The 19,319-nt window shown below is 54.1% G+C and overlaps 1 protein-coding gene across 6 annotated transcripts; it reads right to left on the bottom strand.

Annotated features, from left to right (window-relative positions):
- Positions 1-484: 484 nt before the first annotated feature.
- On the bottom strand, positions 485-19,280 carry HSF1 (heat shock transcription factor 1). 6 transcript variants are annotated; one of them, XM_061122964.1, is made up of 14 exons: positions 19,012-19,280; positions 5,361-5,469; positions 4,954-5,090; positions 4,594-4,751; positions 3,348-3,423; positions 3,220-3,251; positions 3,038-3,134; positions 2,827-2,963; positions 2,476-2,745; positions 2,039-2,122; positions 1,375-1,480; positions 1,228-1,293; positions 1,070-1,139; positions 485-1,000 (listed from the first exon to the last, which is right to left on the bottom strand). In XM_061122964.1, exons 1-14 carry the CDS (start codon positions 19,126-19,128, stop codon positions 795-797), a joined length of 1,665 nt encoding a protein of 554 aa, XP_060978947.1. In that variant the 5' UTR covers positions 19,129-19,280; the 3' UTR covers positions 485-794. The 6 variants fall into 6 exon arrangements, with proteins under 6 accessions (XP_060978947.1, XP_060978946.1, XP_060978948.1 ...); XM_061122963.1 differs by having other exon boundaries at positions 3,220-3,281; positions 19,012-19,278; XM_061122965.1 differs by having other exon boundaries at positions 3,220-3,281; positions 4,594-4,718; positions 19,012-19,275.
- Positions 19,281-19,319: the final 39 nt, after the last annotated feature.

Below are 19,319 nucleotides of genomic sequence, written 5' to 3' on the forward strand. Positions count from 1 at the left end.
CACTGTTTGGTCTCCAGCGGGTGTAGGCAGCGTCTCCCTGACCCCTGCCTCCTAGGCAGCCACCACCCTGAGCCTTACTCATCAGCAAGGACGGTGAGCAGGGCTGAGCTGGGGGTGCAGGGCACCGCAAGGGCTGCTGTGGCCCGCCTCCTACGTTATGTGCACCTCTGCACCCCCAGCTGCCTGACTCAGGAGGTGGGCCTGTGCTTCCTTCACTCAAGGCCCACAGTGCTGACCCAATGCACCCACCTGGTCCTTTAGTGCAGACCTGACCACAGGCCTCCTGTGGGCTGTGCTGACCCCGCCCTGGTCCCTTTATAAAGAAATTTTGAGCACATGCGGCCCAGGGGAGCCAGTAGGCTCTGGCGTGCTGTGTCCATCTGCCTCCCTCCAGCCCCTTCCAAGACCCTGCGCCCCTCATCATCATGCCCCAACCCCCACCCCCGCCCGCACTCTGGTAGGAGGAACAGACAGGGAGACCACACACAGAGCTCGTTGTTTATAAATCTCTGCCTGGCTCATCAGTCTGTCCGTCCACGTATATATCTGTATATCTCTATGGAAGGGGAAAGGGGGACTCTCGTGTAAAAATCCAAAATACAATTCTATGAACACCTGCGTCCTGGTCAGTCTGAGTGTGGCCGTGAAGCCCAGGGGAGCCGTAGCTCACAGGGCTAGGCCCTCAGTGCTGGCCGGGGGCCGAGCGCCGCCCCCTGCCCCCACCCCCCTGCCAGCCAGGGGACCAGGCTCCCCGACAGCAGCCCTGCCCAAGGCTGGCTCTCCTCCTGGGGCTTCTAGGAGACAGTGGGGTCCTTGGCTTTGGGGGGCTCTGAGCCCGTCAGCAGGGAGATGGTGGGGTCATCTGAGTAGTCGTCTCCCTCGGAGAAGTAGGAGCCCTCCCCCAGCTCGAAGAGCACCGGCAGGTCGCTGCTCCCCACGTCCACGGAGCCCGGGTCCAGCAGCAGCAGGGGCTGGGCGGTGTAGTGCACCAGCTGCTTCCCTAGGGGTGGGACTGGGTCAGGGTGCCAGTGGTGCCGGGGTGCTGGGGGGGGCGGGGGGCTCAGCTCACCTGAGTCTGGGCTGCTTTTCTCTGCCTCCAGAGGTCTGGGAGGCTCCTGGGGAGACAGGAGCTCCTGGATCTGCCAGGGCAGCAAGAGGGAGCACAGTGAAAGCTCCCCCGAGGCCCCACCCCCTGCCCCGCCCACCCCACCCGCCCCGCCTACGCACACTGGCCAGGCTGCTGTCCAGGTCGGGCAGGCTCATGTCGGGCACCGTCACCGAGGGGCTGAACAGCTGCAGGGAAGGGGGGGGGGTGGTCAGACTGCCCTGCAAGCGGGGTGGGCTGGGCGCAGGGCGGGCAGGGCTGGGACTCACGTCCAGCAGGGTGCTGGTGTCCACGCTGAAGCCGTGGCTCGTCAGCATGGTCTGCAGGTTGTCCAGGTTGGAGTCCATGGCGTCCAGGTGGTCGCTGAGCTCGGTCCTGGCCAGAGGGAGGAGAGCGGGTGACGTGGCGTCCAGTCACCCCTAGGTGCAGTCCTGCTGGTCTGCGTGCCCTGCTGCCAGCCTGCCCTGTGCAGGCTCACGGGAGGCCCTGAGGTGGGGCCCTGGGCCCAGTGGAGCTGGGACACTTGGCCACCAGGGTGGTGGGTCAGGCTCCCCCATCACCACGAGGCCCCGTAAGGCCTCTGGCAGCACGTCAGGCTGGGCTGGCCAAGACGGCAGGGGGCTGAGAAGTTCAGTGCTCAGAAGGGCTGGGGACCCAGGTTTTCAGGTTCAGTGAGGCCTGCCCTTCGCACTGGAGGACAGCAGGAGGGTGGACCTGTGCTCGGTCGGGCTGGGCCAGCCTCCCCTGGCATGCTCCAGGAGGGAGACTGGGCCTGCCCCTGCAAGGAGGCCAGTCAGCAACTCAGGTGCTACCTCGGGCCCCAGAGCTGGGGGGGAGCCTGTTCAGCAGGCTAGGTGGGGGTCTGCTCCGATGCTGGGGAGGGGCCCGAGCTCTGGCGGAGCCCTCTTCCCTCCCCAGTGGGACAGCGCTAACCCTGGCTGGACTCGGCCATGCAGAAAGGAGGAGGGGCAGGGGAAGAGGCGGGCGACCCCAGGCATCTTTGGAGTGCGAGCCAAACTGCAAGATAGAAAGACAAGAGCCCCGCACTGCTGGTGGGGGCCAGGCGGACTCCAAGCTCCCACCCTGCTCGCCCACCTCTGGGGTGGCAGGACAGACAGACCAGGCGGCCTGGGGAGGGCGGCTCAGGGGACAGGTGTGCCTGCCATGCGCCTGGCTCCCGTGGCACAGGGACTGCGGGACCCCAAGACTGGTATGTCTCCCTCCCCAGCTCCGTGTTCTGGGCCGGGTCGGCCAGCTCCCCCTGGCAAGTCCTGTGCTGAATGCCTGAGGGCCATGTGTGTCCAGCCCTGCACTGTCTTTGTCAGAGGCTCCTGCTTCCAGAGACCGCAGGGCGCGTGGAAGGCACTCACTTGTCCAGGCAGGCAACGCTGAGGCACTTCTCGGGGGCCGAGGCGGGCAGGGGCGAGGGGGGGTGGCCCCCAGTGTCCGCGATGGGTGTGGTGGAGACAGCGGGCGTGGGCTCACTCTCCCGGAGGATGGAGTCAATGAGGGTGGTCGGGGACAGGGGCGTCTCCACCATGGAGGATGGTCGGCCAGGGCTGGCATCCTCTGCCCGGGGGCTCTGTGGCGGGCTTGGGGGTTCCTCCTTGATGTGAACCAGGGGGCTGCTGGACAGGGACCTGCCCGTGGGGCACAGGCGTCAGCGAGCGCCTCTGCCGGCCCCACCCGCTCCTGCCTGCGGGGAAGGCGCTGGGCCGCACCTCTCGTCTACACTCCTGCCTGCAGAGGCCACAGGGCTGCTGGGGGCCAGTTCGGTGATGTCGGAGATGATGGGTCCGGAGCTGGCGACAGCGTCTGGCGAGTAGAGGCTGGAGCCGCTGTAGGCTGGAGAGGGGGCCTGCCACCGAAGGGAGGTGAGCACGCGTGGTGGGAGCTGCGCCCCCGCCCCCACCCCGGGCGCCCGCAGCTCACCGGGTAGGGGCCTGGGCCGTGGATGTGCTCCAGCGAGTACTGCCGGCCGTACTTGGGCATGGGGTGCGCAGGGCCACCGTCGTTCAGCATCAGGGGGCTGTGGGGAGGGGTGGGTGAGCGGCAGCCCAGCCTCGCAGCCCCGGGTCGCGGCCCACGGGAGACGGGCGTGCCCCATGCCTCACATCTTTCTCTTCACCCCTAGGATCCGGTTTGACTGTACCAGCGAGATGAGGAACTGGATGAGCTGCAGGGGGAGAGGTGGTCAGCCCTGTGCGGACAGGGCCCCCCTCCCCGCCGGCCCGGCACACACCTTGTTGACGACTTTCTGTTGCTGGGCGTGCTTCTGCCTCAGGCTGGCCACCTCTCGCCACAGCGCCTCGTTCTCGCTGCAGCAGACCGGGCGTGGTCAGCAGGCGGCGGGAGCCCTGGGACATCCCGCTCCACCACGCGCCCACCCGCTGGCCCATCCCTGCCCGCTGCCGAGCACGGGCCAGGGGCCAGGCCGAGACCCCAAGGCCCTCTCGGTCACGGTTAAGGTGGCAGAGCCTCTGGGCTCTCTACCTGGACCAAGGATGGGGGTCCAGGGGATGGAGGCAGTGCAGCTCTCAGGTCACAGGATTGCGAGTGGGGGTTCTCCTGTGCTTTAGGGGGTCAGAAGTGGCCCTTAAAGAGCACAAAGGGCCACCACCGCAGCCCACGCCCTGCTCAGCACCAGTGTGTCTTCTTGATAGGCGGCAGACCCTCCTACGCTCACTCTAAGAGGCGTCCCTGTCCTGGAAGCCAAGGCCACCTGATCCCACCTCTGGATACCAGCCAGCCAAGTGTTCCTGTTGGGCTCTGTCTGACATGAGTAGTTAGGTAGGGGCTAAGAGCCTCCTCCATGGTCTAGGGGTGTGACGGCCTGCCCCGAGTGGCTTTGAGGCCACCCTGGGCTGGGGTGCTTGAGGGGCCCAGTTACACAGGAGGGGGTCTAAACTGGCCGCTATGGGGGTCCTGGCGGTGGGGGGGGGGTGTGTGTGCCTAAAACCGGTTCTGTGGTGACCAGATGTGCCCCGGGGGGGGGGGGGGTGGTCCAGAAAGAACCCGCAGTGCCTCCTGCGCCAGGCCTGATGAGAGGTGACACACGCTGATTGGTGCCAGGCGCATGTGCAGGCAGAGTGAGGGGCCCGAGGGCCCAGCTCTGCGGGCTGCCATGGGACCGCACCTGACCCTGCCTCCCAGGCAAGGTCCAGCCGGCAAGTCCAGCCCGGCAAGGGCCGGGAGGCCATGCAAGTCCAGACGTGGCCCTGGCCCGAGTGGAAGGCCCGGAGCCCGCGGGACCAGGGCTGGGGAGCGGCCTCGCCAGCACCGCCTCCCCCATGTCACTGCACAGGAGGGCCTCTCACACTCCCACCTCCCCCACCATCGCTCCGCAAAGTTCTCTCTGGAAACCTTTCCCTGGGGCAGGTCTGGTCATGACAGAACCAGCTTTAGGCTGCCCCCAGGCCAGACCCACCACGGTAACCCCACCATCCCAGAGGAGTTGCATCCTGCTCTCATGGCGTCCCAGAACCTACTGCTTCATGGCCAGCAGCTTGGAGTCCATGCTCTCCTGCTTCCCCTTCATCAGCTGCACATCCGTCAGCAGCTTGGTGACGCTGTCCTGGCGAATCTTTATGTCCTCGCTCCGCAGGGTGGACACCTGCGTCCCCGGGGGAGCAGTCACTGAGATGGCCTGGGGGTGGGGCGGGATACAGCAGAAAGGGCCGAGGGGCTGCTGGGATGGACGGGCCTTCGCTGGGGTGGCTGATGGGGGATGTGCGGCTGGCAGGAAACAGGCTTGGCACAGCCAGGCCAAGCCAGGCCAGCGAGTGGACGCTACTCTTGCCGGTGGCCTGGGCGGAGAGCCGAGACTGTGGGGGAGAACGGCTACTCACGCTGGTCACTTTCCTCTTGATGTTCTCAAGGAGCTGCTCCTGGCCTCGCAGGAAGCACGGGTGCTGGAACTCGGTGTCGTCCCTCTCCGGCTTGACCAGTCCACCCTGCTCAATGTGGACCACCTTCCTGAAGCCATCTGTGTACAAAGGGGTCGGAGTAGTGCTGCCTCAGGGCTGGGGTCTTACCCCTCTCTCCAGGAAGGCCCCTGCCCCGGGGAGGACGGAGGGAGGCCCCGGCGGGTGGGGCCTGGCTCAGGGAATGCCCAGCACTGCCCTCCCAGAAGCCCTGCCTGCAGTGGCTGGGTGGTCTTAATCTCAGGGAGACTCTCTGAGACACCCCTTCCCCTTCAGCTGCGTGGGCTCCGGGCCGCGCGGGGCTGTATGCAGGGCCAAGGCAGTACACTCACACATGTTGAGCTGCCGCACGAAGCTAGCCATGTTGCTGTGCTTGAAGTACTTGGGCAGCACCTCCTTGGCAAACTGGCCCTGGTCCAGCACGTGGAAGCTGTTCCCGCTCTGCCAGGAGACGTGGGGGTCACCACAGCCTCTCCATGCAGGGGCTGCACCCCCACCCTGGGCTGGGTGAGTGAGTTTTCACCTTGGACCCCACATTCCTGCTGGAGGCCTGCCGGGTCACACCTCAGCACTGCAGGCCCTTCCCTGAGGGCCCCATGTCAGCTCTAATCCGCAGTTTTACCCTACGAATGCCTAAGACCCCAAACGGAGGCAGCTAAGGAGACGGCACCTAATTTCAGGTCCTCAGGAGGAAGACAACACAATCGTGCTCAGAACTGAAGCTGTGGTTCTTCTTCTGGGAACAGAGGTGAGAACAAGATGAAAAAACTGCTACGCTGCTCTTCCACGTGTCCAGACCTCAGTCCAGAAGCTCCCAGGCGGGCCGAGGCTGGGCGGGCTGGGCCCAGGACCCGCTGGGGTACGGGATGGGGCTGGGGGGCAGCAGGAAGGGCCCTGTGGTGTCAACATGGACGCACGTGAAAAAGACACAATGGAAGTGTGTTGAGCTGAGAGGAAGGGTGGAAAAGGGACCTCCCACAGCTTTTCTCCTCCACAGACACAATAAGAACACCAGCAAAAACTGTTAAGAGTCAACTTCTTCAGAACTCTGAAAATGACCCATGAGGAGAATTTATTCAAGAAAATGGTTGAATCTCAGTAAGATCCGAGAACTGTGGCATTCTAACTTGCCATGTCCTTACCTCTTCTCCTGTACCTGAGAAGGCCAACAGCTCAAATCATGGTGGAACAAACGTTCTGGCAGCCATGGGGCTGGGGCTCATTCAAGGCCCACACGGTGTCTCCCTCCCTGGAAGGCTCCACCTCCAAGGCTGTTTTTGATCTGACCTTTTATGCTGACGCTCTCAGCAGAAAAAGTCTTTTCCCTAGAGATGTTTGCTGAAAGCATCAAGAGGCAATTTTAAACTCATGACGAAAAAAAAAAACCTACTCATCAGGCCGAACACAGTGGACCACAAATGGAGAAAACTGGCCAGCCAGGAATGTAAAAGAGCTAAGGAACGAGATATCAAGAAGAGCTTTGAAAAGCTCCAGAATATTCCTGGGATCCAGAAGTCACACGTGTGTGTACAGCTGTGTGCATGTCCGGGAGAGGTCCAAGAAGGCTCTGTGTAAGCAGGAAGCTGAGGAGAAAGTCAGGATGCCAACGACGTGGCTGGGAGCTGAAGGCACACCCAGCACACAGAGTTTGCCACAGAGACTGGGAGATTTACTGGTTCCAGGCATTAAGGAACACTTCTGCTCCCCTCACTGTCTAACTCCTCAGTGATCACACACAGCAAAGAACACAAACTGCCTACAATTAATTCAGAAAAGCCACCAAACAAACAGCAACAATGGAAACTGCAACAAATCCTGGTGGGCGGGGAAAATATGATACTGAGTTTAACAGATGCCGTATTATATTAATGGAAAACCTAACTTTCAAAAAAAAAATTATGAGACACGCAAAGAAACAAGGTATGAGCCACACACAGGGAAATGAGCAGCCAAAAGAAACCGTCCCCAAAGAGGCTCAGAGGTTGGACTTACTAGACGAAGACTTTAAATTCAAGTATTCTAAATATGTTCAAAGAACAAAATAAAATGGCATCTAAAGAAATAAAAAAGCGTAAGAATGATACCTCTTAGAAGAAAGTATAACAATAAAGACAGAAGTTACAAATATGAAAGTCCTGGAGTTGAAAAGTGTAACAAATCGGATTTAAAATTCCCTAAGGGGCTCAAGAGCAGATCTGAGCAGGAATAAGGTGGAACCAGCAAACGTGAAGGAGTATCGTCAACTGACATTTCCTGACTGAGGAACGGAAAGAGAAATGAATGAAGAGAGTGACACACGGGACACCAGCAGAGACCAACACACGCATAAAGGAGAGGGGCAGAAAGAATATCTATAGAAATAATGACCCCAAACTCCCCAAATTTGATGAAAAATATCTGAGAAGGTAAACAAATTCCAAGAAGGATAAACTCACAGAGATTCACATCTAGCTATCCATAATCAAAAGACCAAGGAAAACTCTTTAGAGCAGTTAGAACCAACTCATCACACATAAGGAATCCCTAATAACAGCTCCTGAATATTCACTGGAATGACTGATACTGAAGCTGAAGTTCCATTACCGTGGTCACCTGATGCAAAGAACTGACTCATTAGAAAAGACCCTGATGCTGGGAAAGACAGGAGGAGAAGGGGATGACAGAGGATGAGATGGTTGGATGGCATCACTGACTTGATGGACATGAGTTTAGGCAAGCTCCAGGAGTTACTGATGGACAGGGAGGCCTGCTGTGTGCACTCCATGGAGTCACAAAGAGTCAGACACGACTGAGCGACTGAACTGAACTGAATAGCAGCTCATTTGTCATGAGAAAGCATGCAGGCCAGAAGCCTGTGGGATGGCATGCCAAAAGCGCTGAAAGAAAAAAGCCTTTTTCTTTCAGCCAAGAATTCTATATCCAGCAAAACTATCCTCTGAAGATGCCTGGGAAGGCAGCTAAGGAGATCCTCTGAACCACTCTCAGGATAAACAAAGCTTAGGTTACCTAAAGTCTCTGGAGATTGTCCTGAAGGCATATAACAAACGAAGAAACACTTATTCAAGAAAATCTAAAACTCAACAGAAACAGTGAACTGTGGCATTTTTGGCCACAACCTGCTTCCTCCTCTTCCTCACAGAGTTCCCCTGGATTGATGGCACACTCTTGGGGGCTCTGGCCTAGAAGGTGGGGATTTCTCACCCCTCAGTTTACAATCAGCACTTTCTGTATCCTCCTGAGAGGGTGAGGGGGCAGGCCACCACCATCTCTCATTTTGACCAACTCAAGGGTTGAGGGTCCCCTTCTCCATTCTGCCCCCACTTACAGAATGGAGTCTCTTCCCAGGCATGGCAGGCTCAGAATACTGGGGCTTCAATCACCCTCACCCCAGTTAGCCTTAATTTCTTTTTCTTGTCTTAAGCTACTGGGTAGGACTTCCAGTACAAAATCAGCTAGCACTGGTGAAAACAGATTTTATATCTTGTTCTGATCTCATGGGGAAAGCATTCAGGAGCTTACCAATAAGTATGATATTAGGTGTACAGTTTTTGTTTTTGTATCAGGCTGAAGAAGGTCCCTGCTATTCTTAGTTTCCTGATTTTTTTTTTCTTTACTATCACGAACATCAAATTTTGTCAAATGCTTTTTCTGAAACAAATAATATGATTCTGTGGTTTTTCTTTAGATAGTTAACATGCTGGGTTATAGTGATTTAAAAATCCTGAACCATCCATACATTCCTGAGGTAAATCCCATTTGTTGTGACATTAGTTTTTTTATGTACTGCCAAATTTGATTTGCTAAAGTTTTATTCTTGCTTTGAGAACCCTATGAACAGTACGAAAAGGCAAAAAGATATGACACTGAAAGATGAACTCGCCATGTTGGAAGGTGCCCAATATGCTGCTGGAGGAGTGGAGAAATAACTTCAGAGAAATAACTTCAGAGAATGAAGAGATGGAGCCAAAGCGAAAACAATGCCCAGTTGTGGACGTGACTGGTAATGGAAGTAAAGTCCGATGTTATAAAGAACAATATTGCATAGAAACCTGGAATGTTAGGTCCATGAATCGAGGTAAATTGTAAGTGGTCAAACAGGAGATGGCAAGAGTGAACATTGACATTTTAGGAATCAGTGAACTAAAATGGACTGGAATGGGAGAATTTAATTCAGATGACCATTATATCTACTACTGTGGGCAAAATCCCTTAGAAGAAATGGAGCAGCCCTCATAGTCAACAAGAGTCTGAAATGCAGTACTTGGGTGTGATCTCAAAAATGACAGAATGATGTCTGTTCCTTTTCAAGGCAAACCATTCAATAACAGTAATCCAAGTCTATGCCCCAGCCACTAATGCCAAACAGGCTGAAGTTGAACAGTTCTATGATGACCTACAAGACCTTTTAGAACTAACACCAAAAAAAGATGTCCTTTTCATCACAGGGGATTGGAATGCAAAAGTAGGAAGTCAAGAGATACCTGGAGTAACAGGCAAATTTGGCCTTGGAGTACAAAATGAAGCAGGGCAAAGGCTAACACAGTTTTGCCAAAAGAACGCACTGGTCATAGCAAACACCCTCTCCCAACAATACAAGAGATGACTCTACACATGGATATCACCAGACGGTCAATATCGAAATCAGGTTGATTATATTCTTTGCAGCCAAAGATGGAGAGGCTCTATACAGTCAGCAAAAACAAGACCGGGAGCTGACTGTGGCTCAGATCATGAACTGCTTGTTGCAAGATTCAGACTTAAATTGAAGAAAGTCGGAAAAACCACTAGACCATTCAGATATGACTTAAATCAAATCCCTTAAGATTATACAGTGGAAGGGACAAATAACTTCAAGAGATCAGATCTGACAGACAGAGTGCCTGAGGAACTGTGGACAGTTTCATGATATTGTACAGAGGCAGTGATCAAGACCATCCCAAGAAAAACTAATGCAAAAAGGCAAGATGGTTGCCTGAGGAGGCCTTACAAATAGCTGAGAAAAGAAAAGTAAAAGGCAAAGGAGAAAAGGAAAGATACACCCATCTGAATGCAGAGTTCCAAAGAATAGCAAGGAGAGATGAGAAACCCTTCCTCAGTGATCAATGCAAAGAAATAGAGGAAAACAACAGAATGGGAAAGACTAAGAAATCTCTTCAAGAAAATTAAGAGATACCAAGGGAACATTTCATGCAAAGATGGGAACAATAAAGAACAGAAATGGTATGGACCTAACAGAAACAGAAGATATTAAGAAGAGGTGGCAAGAATTCACAGAAGAACTATACAAAAAGAATAATCACGATGGTGTGATCACTCACCTAGAGCCAGACATCCTGGAATGTGAAGTCAAGTGGGCATTAGGAAGCATCATTATGAACAAAGCCAGTGGGGGTGATAGAATTCCAGTTGAGTTATTTCAAATCCTAAAAGATGATGCTGTGAAAGTGCTGCACTCAATATGCCAGCAAATTTGGAAAACTTGGTAGTGGCCACAGGACTGGAAAAGTCCTGCCTTTCATCCCAATCCCAAAGAAAGGCAATGCCAAAGAATGTTTAAACTACCACACAATTGCACTCATCTCGCACGCTAGCAAAGGAATGCTCAAAATTCTTCAAGCTAAGTTCAATAATACGTGAACCAAGCACTTCCAGATGTTCAAGCTGCATTTAGAAAAGGCAGGGGATCCAGAGATCAAATTGTCAATATCTGTTGGATCACAGAAAAAGCAAGAGAATTCCAGAAAAACATCTACTTCTGCTTCACTGACTAGGCTAAGCCTTTGACTGTGTGGATCCAAACAAACTGGAAAATTCTTAAAGAGATGGGAATACCAGACCACCTGACCTGCCTCCTGAGAAATCTGTATGCAGGTCAAGAAGCAACAGCAGGGACCAGACATGGAACAAGAGACTGGTTCCAAATTGGGAAAGAAGTATGTCAAGACTATACTGTCACTCTGATTATTTAACTTCTATGCAGAGTACATCATGCAAAATGCCAGGCTAGATGAAGCACAAGCTGGAATCAAGATTGCTGGGAGAAATATCAATAACCTCAGATATGCAGATGACACTACCCTTATGGCAGAAAGCGAAGAGGAACTAAAGAGCCTCTTGATGAAAGTGAAAGAGGAGAGTGAAAAAGCTGGCTTAAAATTCAACATTCAAAAAACTAAGATCATGGCATCCGGTCCCATCAGTTCACAGCAAATAGATGGGGAAACAATGTTAACAGTGACAGACTTTATTTTCTTGGGTTCCAAAATCACTGCAGATGGTGACTGCAGCCATGAAATTAAAAGACGCTTGCTCCTTGGAAGAAAAGTTATGACCAACCGAGACAGCATATTAAAAAGCAGAGACATTACTTTGCCATCAAAGGTCCGTCTAGTCAAAGCTATGGTTTCTCCAGTAGTCACGTTCACGTATCGATGTGAGTTGGACCATAAAGAAAGCTGAGTGTGGAAGAATTGATGCTTTTGAACTGTGGTATTGGAGAAGACTCTTGAGAGTCCCTTGGACTGCAAGATCCAACCAGCCAATCCTAAAGGAAATCAGTCCTGAATATTCATTGAAAGGACTGATGCTAAAGCTGAAACTCCAATACTTTGGCCACCTGATGCGAGGAACTGACTCATTGGAAAAGACCCTGATTCCAGAAAAGATTGAAGGCAGGAGGAGAAGGGGACAACAGAGGATGAGATAATCGGATGGCATCACCGACTTGATGGACAGGAGTCTGAACAAGCTCCGAGCATGGACAGGGAAGGCTGGCATGCTGCAGTTCATGGGATCACAGAGTCAGACATGACTGAGGGACTGACATGAACTGAACTGAGTGACTGAACTGAAATTTTTAGAAACATTATGAAGGATATTGGTCTGTAATTTTCTTGGGACAGTTTTGTTCTAGTCAATTTTGATCTGAAGATTTTTTAGAAAGGTTCATAATTCTAGGAATTCTATTTCTTTAATAGACTCAAGATTACTAATAGTTATCTGACTCACTCTGGGTGAGTTTTGACAGTTTGTGCTTTTCAAAGAATTGGTTCATTTTATTAAATTTACATGCACAGAGTTGTCTGTTGCACTTCCTTATTACCCTCTTACTGCCTGTGGTGTCTGTTGTGACATACCCTCTGATGGCCATCATATTAGGAATTTACCTCTTCTCTGTCATGCCAACCTTTTCAAAGATTCAGCTATTGAATTCATTTATCATGTTTCATTCTTTTCAGTTTCATTGGTTTTTTCTCTTCCTTCTGCCTACTTTGGTTTACTCTGCTCTTTTAACTTTCATGTGGAAGCTTAGAAGTAGTTCTTATTTCCCTTTTGGCATAACTTTAGGAGGATCTTTCAGACAAGAAGCGTTTGGTGGACGGATGGGGAATGTTGGCACAGCAGATGGAGATCCTCAGATGGAAGATGAGGAAGCAAGCAAGGATCCTATGGAGGCTGCCCTCTCACGAGTCATGATGGCGTGGGCAGGTGCCACTGAGCCTCAGCTGTTTTAGGCAGTTAGTTAGTTTGGAGGTGCCTGGTTACACAGCTATAGATAATATAACCAGTACATATTCTGTAGTGTTTAGAGCACTGTATTTCCATTGTCAACAGTTCGTTACTAGTATGTGGAATCAGAATTAATTTCTGTATACTGGCGTTGAATCCTGTGACCTCACTAAATTCACTCAATAGTTTTAATAACGTTTTTGTAGATTTTTTGGTATTTTCTAAGTAAATAATAATGCTTTCTATGAATATAGTTTTAATTCTTACTTTCCAATCTTGATGTCTTTTATGTATTTGCCATATTGCCTGACCAGGGCACCCAATACACCATTATGCTTCTTCTGCCTCCACTGAGAAAACTGTCAATGTGGTGAGTTACACCAGGTTTTGAGTGTTGACCAGACTTCCACTTACAAGGTCCCTTCCAGCCCAGGCCTCACGGCTGCTCTGCCAGGAAATCAGTCTCATTCTTGTCCTGTTCTTTCACATGCAATTTCCTTTCTTTTCTATGCTGCTTTTAAGATTTTCTCTCTAACACTGGTTTTCAACACTTTGATAGTGACATGCATTGATATATTTTGTTTTTATCTTCTTTGGGAGTCAATGCAGTTCTTGGATCTGTGGGTTTACAGTTTAAAAAAAAAAAAAAAATTCGGAAAAAGTCTAGCTTTTTCTAAAAATAAAGAAAGAAATAAGTCAGTTATTTCCAAAATCTTCCTCCATCCTTTACTCTGGAACTTAAACTGTGTGTCAGCCCATGTGGTATTAACCCTGTAAGGCTCTGCTCACTTTTTTCTCAGTCTTTCTTCCTCTCTGCGATCACTGTGGATAGTTTGCTAGCATAGTGTTCAGTGATCTTTTCTTCTGTAGTTTCTAATCTGGTGTTTAATCCCCTTCAATGACTTAATAAAAACAAGCCTTTTATGTTAGAATGTTAGATTTACTGAAAAGCTAAGACAGTAGAGTTCCTATATGTCTCACACCCGCTCTCCCTGTTATTAACAGCCTACACTAGTGCATTTGCCCCAAACGTCATAGCGATATGCTTTATCCTTAACCACAGCCCTCATTTTTCTCAGATTTCCTTACTTTTTACTGAACTGTTCCAGGACATCATCCAAGACAGTACATTACATTCATGTCTGCTTACGTCATGCTTGACTAAGAATCTCTCAAGACTTTCCCAGTTTCTGATGACCTTGATGGTTGAGGACTGGGCTGGTACTGTGTAGAATGTTGCTCAATTTGGATCTGTCTGATGTTTTTCTCTCATGATGAGTTAAGGTTACATAAGTTTCTGGAGAGGAAGACCACAGAGGTGGTGTGCCCGGCCCATCACGACACGTCAGGGCACACCCGTCAATGTGACTCATCACTGCTGGCGGAGGCCTACCTGTCCCGCGCCTTCACTGTGCAGCCCCCCACCCCACAGGACTTCTCAGCAGGAAGGCATCCCCCAGCAAAGGCTGGGGTTACGGGTCACCTCTTTGAAGGGGGAGTGAACACAGAGGTAACCGGTGGCAATTCTTCTGCAGCAGACACTTGTTCCAGAGACATTCTGCTCATCCGCCTTCCTTCTTGTATCTTCTACTTCTTGGTCTTAAGGTTTTCACTTCTACATTCTTGAGGACACAGAGCATTTTAATAACTGTTTTAACTTTCCTGCTAGTCAGTTCCATCACACCTGGGTCTGTTACTGTAACTTCTTTGTTAGGAGTGACATTCTCCTGCCAAGTGGCCCATCTATTAGTTTCAACTGGATCCCAGACAAGAGGAATGTTACTACACTGTGTCTGAGTTCAGTTGTCCTCCTTTCAAGGATGCCCTCAGTTCTGAAGGAAGGGATCAGCCTGATCCTTTCAGGCTTGTCTTTAAGTTCGTTCACATTGTGTCGGGGCAACTCCAGCTGCACCCTCAAGCCTCGGCTGTTCTGAGGCACTGGGCAGGCTCTACGCTCAGAGCAGACTCTCTGCCCCAGCTGCGAGGACTGGAATGGCTCAGCCTGTCCCTGGTGGGCCAGGGGTGCCCAGAGCACAGCTCCCAGTAGCTGTTCTTTTTCTGGAAGGTTCTCGGGCAGTTGTCCAGGTCTTGCGCCACCGGCAGGTGAAGCAGCATTCAGCTGAGACCCGCAGGGCCTCTGGCAGAGCTCCTCCTCGATTGTACCAGGTTCTGCCAATTCTGGCTGCCTCAGCTTCACCAAAGGCCAGGCTCTCAGGGTTTGAACACTGCCTCGACAGAAAGCCTGGGCACCTGGAGCGAGGGCTCACTCATCCTTTTGTGTAACAGACCTGAACACTGTTGGAGGGCGAGTCCATATTGGGTGTGTCCTGCCAGCCCAACCTTAAGGGCTATTAGAAGCCTGGGAGGCCTGCTGGTGAGTCCCTCACAGTACCCAACGCCTCTTCCCTCTTGCCTCAGGAGTTCAAGGCCCCTCCTTCTCTGCTGACCCCATTTCAATCCTGCAGAAGGTCTTGCCTTACCCTTGGACACAAGAGGGACTAATGATGGGACATACGGCAAGGGAAGGGAGAAGCCGATGCCCAGTTGCTAGCTGGTGAGCAACACCCTTGCCCCTGAAATGCAGGGCTTAGAGAATATCCAGTCTTGCTATAAATTTGGAGCCTGTGGCCCTGTTACCTACAGAACTGTGAACACCCTGAAATGTATACAAAGTTCTGCACACGTGCAGATCTTTATAAAGGGAGGGTCTCTGTCTGTGAGCAGGTTCTTCAAGGGCTCCACAGCAACAGGATTCACCACCACAGTGACTCCACAGTGGTCCACCTGCACTTTTTAAGAGTCTCTCCAGAACAGAAGGCCCGTCTTAGTCCTCCAGCCAAAGGGAAGGGTCTGCGTGACGTGTTCTGGGAGTAGCGGGCATGTGGCGGGCACCCACGTGCGGTGAGAACACCAGCACTGTGTGGACGCAGCTCAGAGCAGCTCTTGGTGCCCGTCCCGGCCCGTCCTCTCCTCAGCCAAGAAGGCGCCTGCTCGCACACCCTCACGTCCCTGTCCTACTTGTGCTCAGGCTCAAGCTCTCCAGCTGCCGCACCACACTCAGGTCTCCAGGCCCAGATGAACGCAGGGGTCTCTGCTGACTCAGTCACTGCCGGGCCCAGGGGCAGGGGCTCTGGGGCAGCTGCCAGCGCTCCCGGGTCAGGAAACCCTGCAGCCAGAGGTGCAGACGCAGGTCCCTAGCCTGTGATGCCCTGTGGGGCTGACTGCTCCTCCCAGGGTGGGTCCTGTGGGCCCCCCGATCCCTCCTTCTCCTTTAACAAAGAACTCTGAGCACACACGGCCTGTGGAGCCAGGTGGGCTCATGTCTGCTCTGTCCACCTACCTCCCTCCAGCCCCTTCGGAGATTCTGTGCCCCTCCTCACCCCCCGCCCACCTCGGCAGGACGGACAGACAGGGAGCCCATCCTGTATAGATCTCTGCCTGGCTCGTCTCTTTCTGTCTGTCCATGTGTGTACCTCTACGGAAGGGGAAACGGAGACTCTCATGTGAAAACTCAATACAATTCTATGAAGACCTGAGTGCTGATCACTCCAAGTACGGCAGGGGTCCAGCTAAGAAAGCAGGTGGAGTGGGACCAGAGCCGGGACCCCACGGCGTGGGCCTCGTGCTGCCCTCCACCCAGGAGACACGGCACGCAGCGAGGGCAGGTGTGAGCCACAGCTGTACACCAGCGAGACCGTGGACTCCAGGTCCAACTCAGCCATCCTCCTGCTTTTCATCTGTGTTTCCTAGTGTCTCTGTGACTTAGTTCCCGTGTCTGTAAAAGGCCAACTGTCACCTCTGCGTGGTGCTATGGGAGGAGGTGAACTGATGCCCCGGGGCTGGGCCTCCTGCTATGTGGAGTGCTGGACAGGGCTGGCCAGGTCCTGGGTGGCAAGTTCAGGGGGCAGCAGGAGCCTCCAAGGCCCCAGAGCCCCTTGCAGCCTGTGCTGCATGCTGGGCACTCCTTCAGCCTTTCTCAGCCACTGCCAACCCCCAAGGGCAGGGCAGAGGGCCTGCTGGGGCCCGCCTGGCTCCCAGCTGAGGGGAGGAGCGACCCGCCTGTTGTGGGAGTTCCAGGAACGATCCTCAGCCACCTCGGAGTGGCCAGGTGTGACTGGGGCCCTCCTTGAGGAGTCCCGCAGAGAGCTGGCGACCTGACTGCAGGATGCTCGCCAGCCAGGGCCTCCACAGTGACCCTCTGACTGAGGCACTCACACTGGCCACCTGGGATGGGGCTTGGTTTCGTGACACCCAGCTCCCAGGCGAAGGAGGGCCTTGCACTTAGGGCCTCATGGTGCCCACAGCCTAACAAGAAGAGCCTCCTTCAGCAATGTACCCACCCTCCTACCACTCTTAACCCTGTCTTGAGGCCAGACAGGCCTGATTCACAGAGCGTCTCAGGGATGCAGCTGCCACACTCACCAGGTTCCTTACCAAGGTTGTGGGGCCTTTGGTCCCGCAGGGCTGTCTGAAGGGTAGCCCTGGCCTATATTCAGTGGTGGCTCCACACTGAGCATGGTAACTGACCGGGGGTCTGGGAGGGAAGGGGAAACCAACACGACTCTCAGGGCAGGGCCTCAGACTGTGCAGAGGATGCACAGCGCTGCTGGGGCTGGAAAGCCCCCGACTCCACCCCCTTTCCCATGTCTCTGGGGCCAAACACAGGGTCCTTGGGGCAGAATGGGGAGATAAATGAGTTCCAGCCGGAGGGGAGGCACCAAGAGAACAGACACCAGAACATTCCAAGGCCTCTGGAAGCCAACTCTGGGCTTCAAGACCGCAGAAGTCTCCCCCAGCAGACTTTCTGACAGAGGCCTGGGGCTTGTGTGGGCATCGCGGAGGCCTCAGGCAGAGGGCGATCTCCTTTCTCAGGGCCAGGCAGCTTCACAGCCCCTGCCCAGTCTGGAAAAGGGCTTCCTTTCACAGCTGAACCAGTGCTCAGTTCCTGTCCCGCCTGGCAGCACCGGCCCCCTGCCCGCTGTGTCCTGCACCACGCATCCTGGCTGGCCTAAGGACAAAAGGGAGGGGGTCAAATGCACGGGCTCCAGCCGGCTGCTCCCACCCCCTCCTGTTTAAGTTCCAGCAGGGCTGGTGGGTGGTGCAACCACTGTGTGCGAGGCTGTGGCAGGCTTGACCCGTCCTGCTTTCCAGCTCTAAGGCCTTGCTCGGAACACAGGAAGTGGGACCTAGAGAGCTAGCTGGCAGGGCTTTGCCTGCTGCCACACAATCTTTAAGCAGAAACATTGAGCAGATCAAGAGGTGAGGTGATTATCCCAGTAGATTAAGCTCAGAGTATCCCAAAGGATCTCCGATGGCCCTCCCCAACCTGGGTAAGAGTATTTCCTGGGAGTTTAGAGGAAGGGAAAAGAAGAGAAAGGAAGAATAAAGACAGAAACCTGGGGTCATTTCCTTGGGTCAGCAAAGCTTAGGGCCTTGAACAAGGGGATGGTGGTAACAGGACAAGCTGTGGGGAAGGAAGCACAGCCTCCTCTTGGGGAACGCTGTGCACAGCTACAGAAACAGGCAGTAGGGATGGAGCGTGGCACACAGGTGTGTCACTGGGACCAATACGAAGTGTCCCCTACAAGGACGCTGTATGATCCTGACTCTCCACCCGCTTTGAGGCAGAGCTTCAGCAAACAGCCCAGGAACCAGAGGACCCGGCCTCCCGCTCTGGGCTCGCCTCAGCTCAGACTGCTCCTCCTTTCTAAGGGCTTAACAGTTTGAAAGAGAAGTACTTAGGAGAGTCTGGGAGAGCCAGCGTCCGGGCCCTCAGGAGAGCAAGTGTGTCCGGAGGCACCCAGAGATTCCGCAAACCAGGGCGGCCCAGGCCTCCCATCTGCGGCCCGGACGGAGCTATAGCTCCGGCCTTCCCCGGACGCGACGTCACAGCCCGGACGCAGATTCTCAGCCGCAACTCCAGATAAGTCTCTGCTTTACCTCTGCAAGCGGGGAGAGCTGTCCGGCCTGCAGGGTCAGACTGTGGAGACGAGCCTGCTGCCAGGCAACTGGAAGCAGGGGCGTGGATAAAGAGGCCCCGAAAGAAGCGAAAAACAAAGTGACTCTGGGGAAACCCAGCTGTGGTATCCGGACATGAGTTCGAGACCCACCACAACTTTAGGACGTTTTGCTTTGTTTTTCGGTCCCTTTCCTTTTCCAGTAGAGCAACACCCTCCAGTACCTGCGCCAAATCCTCATTTCCTCGCAACAGCTGCCGACCCCACTACCCTGGTAACTCATCTGAGAAGCTGTGGGGTCACCTGGGCACCACGCTCGCTACGAAACTGGGCGCTGCCCTCAAGCCAGGCGCGCTTCCGCCGTCGTCTCACAGTTACTCGGCGAGAGACCGAAGAGGAGAGGCCCTTCCTGCCCAGACCCGGGCAGCGCGCACCGAGGGGAGGCCTCGGACGCTCTTTCCCGAACCCCCTGCTGCCCGCCCCCACACGCCCCGGGCCGGCGCGCCCAGCCCCTCACCGGGCTCCAGCAGATGAGCGCGTCCGTGTCCGGGTCACTCACGAGGGTCCACAGCTTGGTCAGGAAGGCCGGGACGTTGCTGGGCCCCGCCGCGCCCGGGCCCACGGGCAGATCCATACCGGGCGAGGCGGGAGAGGAGGAGGTAGCGACCGCAAAGAGGAGCCGAGGGCCGGGCTAGCGCAGCCGCCGCGCCTGCTGCCTGGGCCGCGTTGCCGCCGCCCGCTGCGCACACACGGCCCCGAGGCCTGGCATGGCCGCCGCCATCTTGCGACGGGCGCGCTCCCGCCGGCGCCGCCCGCCCGCGTCCC

The sequence above is a fragment of the Dama dama genome, chromosome 21 (assembly GCF_033118175.1).
Source record: "Dama dama isolate Ldn47 chromosome 21, ASM3311817v1, whole genome shotgun sequence".
NCBI classification, from domain to species: Eukaryota; Metazoa; Chordata; class Mammalia; order Artiodactyla; family Cervidae; genus Dama; species Dama dama.